Genomic DNA, 6,583 nt, shown 5'->3' with positions numbered 1-6,583 from the left:
TCTTATTTTAAAAAAATAACCAGTTTTAACCCCCCTGCCCCCAAATATGAAAAAAAGCCTTCCCCCCTCCAATTTCTGAATATTTGGCTATTTCCAGATGCTTATTTAGATCAGTTGCTGAACAAAAGTATTGAGGTCCAACTTGCTTTGGACTGAAATACAAATTTTAGTTGCTAAATTCAAATGTTTTTTTCTTGTGTGGAATAGTTCGTGCTTTATATATAAAGAATAACATTTTAAGCACTCAAAAGTCTAGCTCTTATTTATCTTGCTTTTCTGATCAGTTGGGAGGTGGTGAAAACTGACAGGTCTCCCTCCTCACTCGCATTTCCAGGACTATCCAGGGGTTTGGGTGATCACGCAGGCCAGCAAGCCTCTGGTTTCAGTTTCCCTCTCTGCATGAGAGTATTCTCAAACCACAACTGAACCATGAAACCCAGGAAAGTAAAAAGAAATTTTTCCACTGTACTCAGCCAGATGCTGACCAGTTCCAGCTGAGGTTAATAGCTCCTTTGCTTCACAGTGTATTTCCAGCATCAGAAGGAGCATGGGAATGGCTGAGCAATCCTGCCTGGTTTCGAAGGCACAGCACTGAGAGGCAGGAATCCAAATACTCAGATTGCATCATTCCTTTGAAGTCACTCCTTTGACTTCAGTTGTGGTAATGATTTATATCAGCTGATCTTTGGAGACAAAAATAGAACTGTTTTAATGTGACCTTGGACACACATATTGGATCACCTATCTGAGTTTCGGATGGTCTGCTTCATAAACAGTCACATTATTTCCCTGGAGTTTTACATTGAAGAACCCAGAGAAGAGCAACGAGGCTGGTGAAGGGACTTGAGCACAAGTCCTATGAGGAGAGGCTGAGGGAGCTGGGGTTGTTTAGTCTGGAGAAGAGAAGGCTTAGAGGTGATCTCATCACTCTCTTCAACTACCTGAAGGGAGGTTATAGCCAGGTGTGGGTTGGTCTCTTCTCCCAGGCAACCAGCAATAGGACAAGGGGGCATGGGCTCAAGCTCTGCCAGGGGAGGTTTAGGTTAGATGTTAGGAAGAAATTCTTTACAGAGAGGGTAATCAGGCACTGGAACGGCCTGCCCAGAGAGGTGGTGGATTCACCATCCCTGGAGGTTTTTAAAAAGAGATTGGACGTGGCCCTTAGTGCCATGATATAGTAACTGGAGTTGGATCAGGGGTTGGACTTGATGATCTTGGAGGTCTTTTCCAACCCAATCTATTCTATGATTCTATGATTGTTAGAAGCTGAAATTTTCAGGAGAGACCATGGGAAGTAGATACTAATTTTTGATACTTGAATTAAATTTTGAGTTAGACTTTCTCAGAAGATCTCACAGGGAGAGCTTTGTAAGTTTTAGGTGTTATGCAAATGACAGCTATTACTGTTCTCTCTCAGCACATCAGATCCTGATTTGCTGTTTGGATTATCTAATCACTGTCAGCCCAAGTGTTTGGAGTGGAAGTAATTACAGCAGTACTTTCAACTAATTCCTATTCATGGAGTAGTAGTGAAAATGTTGATTTGAGGGATAAGTGAGCTAAGTATTCATGACAGAACAGGCACCTAAGAGCATTTGGGGCTGGTTCTTGTTTCTGCTGTCAAAACAGCTGTAATGATGTAAACAGTTCACGTGCAGTCTTCAACTTGAAATAGTGACAAGTCTCAGACATGTGCTAGATCATGATGGCGTCAAAGACCTAATTACTTGCTCTGTATTGTAGCTCATAACAGGGTCTATGATTAGCTCTGTCTTGGGCACAACATCATCTCTTCTCTGCAGTGACTGCATTGAAGGGTTTTCAGTGCTCTTAGGCAGATGCTGCCAAATTGGTTATTCATAGAATCATAGAATGGTTTGGGTTGGAAGGGACCTTTAAATGCCACCTAGTCCACCCCCCCTTTTTTATTACTTTATTGCTAGAGGTTTTAGTGTATCATGTAGTATATGCTCAGTTAAACTGGTGCTGGATGTTCACCTGTGTGATTGAAGCAGAGAAATGGGACTGTGACAATAGTACCCATTCTTGATGGCTCCATTGTCTCATTTTTGAAGGTGCTAAGCAGTGTTAGGTGAGGGGGATGTCTCTTTTTTGAGGTTTTTTATATAAGCTCATTAGAGAGGAGTCAGATCACTAACATTAATGGGATTCCAAACTATATATTCAGGCACAAAATTGTTCATTGTCTCTGATCAAAACAATATACTTTATTCTACTTTAAACTACTATTGTGGTAGAATCTCTCTGCCTAGAAATTCCCTAAGAAGAGAGAGCTGTCTCGCTCATACAGAAGGAGGAAGGTCAGTGGAGGGACCTTCATGACCTGACTTTCCTCCAGTTTGCTCAAATTAGTATCATGAATGCCATTTGTTCTTTCTTTCTTTATAGATGTAGTTACTTGGGTTGTGATGGTGTTGTCTTGAGGCACTGGCATAATGTATTCCAACTGAATACATTGGGGGGGCCCCACAATGTGGGACTCTTTTGTTAGAGAATTATTGCAATATGGAATTGGAACCAAAACTTAAAGACCAGTATTTTTATTGTAGGCTGATTTGGCTTTTGCATCCTTGGAGGTACTTAGATGTAACAGGTTGGTTTTTTGTTTGGTTTGGGTTTTTTTGACCCCAGCTATGCCCTGATTCTGATCTAAATCCAGTAATTAGTATTGGATTAGTCATTATTGAACTGCAGTAATAAATTCCAGTATCACCAACTTCTAGCTATCTACGATGCTTGACTGGAGCTGATTGTTAATAGTACTTATGCTCCTAATGGCATTTGGAAGGGTGATAGTCATACTGGGTCTGTGCCCAGCTGGAGGCAGAGCAAAACTTTATTTGCTTAGTTTTATTGGAACTTTGTTCTCCTGTTCTGCCCCTGTTTCTGTGTGCTGCTGAGCTCACTGTTGCAGCTACAACTTTGAAATGCTTGCTGACCCAGAGAGGTGCTTCTGAGCACAGATGGACTGAATAGGACATTGTTGTGTTGTGGTTCTGTGTTGTACAATGGCAAACGCATTACTAAAGGAATCCGTTCTCTTCTCTAGGTTTCTGATTGCTAAAGTTAAAACTATAGGTTTTTGAAAAGCAAAAAGGGATGAATACTCAAACTTTTGACAATCTCTTTTGGGTGGGGTTTTGGAGAGTTTTCCTTGTGAAATGTGATGAGTTTTTCTGGCCCAGCAAACAAGATTCTTAGAAGATAAATGTACAAAGTCTCTTCCAGTAGAAGTGCATGTATATCTAAATTGCTGTTTTGGTGGTAAGCTGTCAGTGGTGGTAATTTTGGTCAGTGTCTAGTAATTGTTGAACAATTCAATTCAAACCCTTGCATTAAACAGAGCAGGTTGGCTGGCCAATAAGCTGGAAAATTGGAAGAGAATCTTGATAGTTTCAGCTGGTGCCTGGCATCAGAGCTGCCTGTCCATATGCTAAAAGCTTCTGCAGCCAAGTGGGCCAGGAGTATGAGTGCCCACATGTAAAGCAAAATATTAAAGCTATGAGGGAGCAATGTGCTTCCCTGAGGAGCTTTATAGAAACAGCTAAAGCTAGTGAAAGAAGCACAACTAGTCAACTAGCAATCCCTTTTGGGTACAGAAATAGTTATAGCTACTTTTCATGGACATAATTGTTTTATGCTGAATACATTGGTTAGAAACCCATTGAGGTTCAAAGGGTAGAGTTGCCTTGTCTACTGGTTACCTGTTGGGTGCTGGTTTAGCTGGAGGCAGTGAGATGTTTTGGAAGGATTGATCACCCCAGTGAATTTGTGCTGTGCTGGAGCTCTGCCAGAGCTGTAAACTACTTGATAATGGCTGATCAGATTTTTTTTTCCTTTGACATCACACTAATTTTATTGGCAGTTGTGTTTTATTTCTAACTTACCAGGTGTTACTTTCTAATTACTGATTAAATGTAGGCTGTGAACAGTTGGCAAGGCTTCTAATTCTTTCCTTCTGATACAGACAGTATGTTATCTAAGCTGAGAGCTATGGTTTTGAATGTAAGAGGATGGTAGAAAGTGCACCACAGTTAAAGAATGGGTGGAAAGATTGCAAGAAATGGTGGCAGAAGTTTGAGAGTTGAAATGGCTTAGTGCTGTACATTGAAAAGTGTTTTATCAACCACTCTGCTCAGACAGAGTCTGCCCCAAGTGACTTGAATTTAAATTCACCTGGACCTTGAAAGCAAAATGCCAGTTGTCAGAATGGTCCCAAGTTCTACAGTTAAATGATCTTTTTTTGTTACCCAGTAATTAAGTTCATTCTTATGAATCCCTTGTGCATCCTCATTGACCCTTATACATGGAATATATACTTACAGTTTTATCTCATACTTGTGTGATAGCAGGTGTGTTCCTACCTGTCTGCTCAAACTTGCTTTGTCTGTCTTAAGCATGCAAGACTGGAACCAGCAACAAACCCACACAGAAAAGTGTGTCGCTGTATTTTGAAAAAGCTCTTTCCTAGAAAGCTCTGCATTTGCAAGCATAGTTATAGCTCTTTCTTCCTAGCACCTTTCATGCAAGCATGTACTGTCTTCATAAGAATTTCTGACTGTATCGTAATTCAAGCGATGTAGGATGTAACTATCCATTAGCTTGATTTTATGTTTTGTCTAAGCTACTGAGAGTCATAAGTGTAGCTCCAGAGCAAGAGCTGATTTATGAGTTTAAATTCTGTGCGAATATTAGTGATATTCAAGTCATTGGAGATGCCAAGTTTACTCTCTTGTGTTTCTAGATTTACCAGAGATGCTGGTTAGTATTCAAAAAAGCTTCAAGCAAAGGGCCAAAGAGGCTGGAGAAATTCTCAGATGAACGAGCTGCTTACTTCAGATGCTATCACAAGGTAAGACTTGGTAATATGTCTGTTTCTCAAACTGTTTTCTTTTATGTACATTCAAGAATAAAATCTGAAGTTGACATGTATTAATTGACCTGAAAATTTGAACTTTTTTTACTATTAAGGTCCTAAACTCACTTGTATGTTCTTTCATTCAGTGAAGTAGAGGCAGTGTAAGTGCTCTATTTTCTGCTTTGTAGCAAACATCTTGCTAAGCTAATGGAAAATGACTTTATTTTTAGAGAATATGTCCTTTCTTCTCCTCAGCCCTTTAAAATCAGATTCTGAAATACTTTGCAATTACTTCTACTCTTCAGAACTACAGAAACAATCATCCAAGGTAGCAAGTGATTTCAAAAGCTAGGTGATGAAAGCTTCCCGTTTTACTAGGATTTTGCATCTGTGGGAAGACAGTAGATAGCTACAAAAATGAAGGACAACATGCAAATTTTTCTTGCAGTGATGGTGTGAAAACCTTTGCTAAATTCACTGGTGTTAAAAGAATGAAGTTTTTCCCTCTAATCACTTCTCTGGAGTTATGTGCACATTTCATATTCATCTGAGAATTTACATGTGTAATTCTCCTGGGCATGGAGATGAAAATTAGAAACCCTTTAATTTATAATCATTGTTGGCAAAAGCTTAGTATATTAGAAGATTAGGAATTATGTGCATAAATTCCTAGGACTCGGCGAGCACAGCTCAGCTTGAGGCTGATCTGCACTTACTCACTTTGACATACATTTAGGAGGAAATCTTGAGGGAATACTGAGTCTGAATTCAGACTTGTCTGTCTACATGCCACGTAATTTCTAATTGATTGGTCATAAAACCTGTGGCTATTTGTAGTAAGTCATGCCCAGAAATAATTCATGCAAATTTATATTAAGCAACTTTCAAAAGTAATGAGAAGTGCATTTTTTTTTTTTTTTAATTTGGTGTGTGTGTGTGAGGGTTGCACAGTGTGTATAAGACAATTTCCAGCTTTGTGTGAAATGTTGTGTTCCATTAGTATGGCTCTGTCAATTATTGATGCAAATCTATATTTCTTCCATTGTATTAATGCAATGTATTAGCAGCACACACTGACTTGAAGTTCATGTTAGGTAAAGGATATGAAATCTGAGAGGAATCTAAATGAGGCTGAACTTTTTGTCTTCTTTCAAGAAGTTCTCTAGGTTAGCACTTATTTGTCACATATATAACCTAAAAGCAGTTTCCTATGTCTGGATCTGCAGACTAAAGCACCATAGAAAGTCTCCCTAGCCTGGAGGGATTTTCAACTTTAAGTCAAATTTAGTCTATAGTTAACAGTTACTTAATTCTAGACTATTGCTTCTTCTATAAATTTAGTTTCTGGATTTCTCTGGTAGCTTATTTGACAGGAATAAACAATGGTCAAACTCCACAATCAGTCACTGGGAATCAGCTGTTTACTTAAGTAGCTGAAAAATTCATGCTTTCTGTTTTTGAAAGCTGTAAATGTGTGTAATTGGATCTGTAATATTAATTGTTATAGACATTAAAGCAAACCCTAGTCTTGGCTGAAGTTTTGAGAAGCATTGTCATAGCAGTAAGACATCTTACACACATTTTGTGTGTTTTTTATCAGAATTTAGCCAAATCTAGGGGTTATTTCAGGCAGGATGAAGACCTAAACCCAAATGTCTTGAGGGGAATGGTCAGAGAAGTTTTTACCTTTTTGAGGAGTAAACC

General features: G+C 39.0%; 1 protein-coding gene across 1 annotated transcript in view; it reads left to right on the top strand.

Moving 5' to 3' along the window:
- Positions 1-4,765: 4,765 nt before the first annotated feature.
- Positions 4,766-6,583, top strand: part of DOK5 (docking protein 5) — a gene marked incomplete at its 5' end in the record, with an annotated part of 23,536 nt that continues 21,718 nt past the window's right edge. Inside the window, one exon of the mRNA XM_010165949.1 lies at positions 4,766-4,873. Within this exon, the coding sequence (XP_010164251.1) occupies positions 4,766-4,873 (108 nt within the window). The remainder of the gene's footprint in view (positions 4,874-6,583) is intronic.

The sequence above is a fragment of the Antrostomus carolinensis genome, unplaced genomic scaffold (assembly GCF_000700745.2).
Source record: "Antrostomus carolinensis isolate BGI_N321 unplaced genomic scaffold, ASM70074v2 scaffold18304, whole genome shotgun sequence".
In the NCBI taxonomy this organism is placed as follows: domain Eukaryota; kingdom Metazoa; phylum Chordata; class Aves; order Caprimulgiformes; family Caprimulgidae; genus Antrostomus; species Antrostomus carolinensis.
Note: the sequence above shows the minus strand (reverse complement) of the source record. Positions and strands in the feature narration are given on the sequence as shown.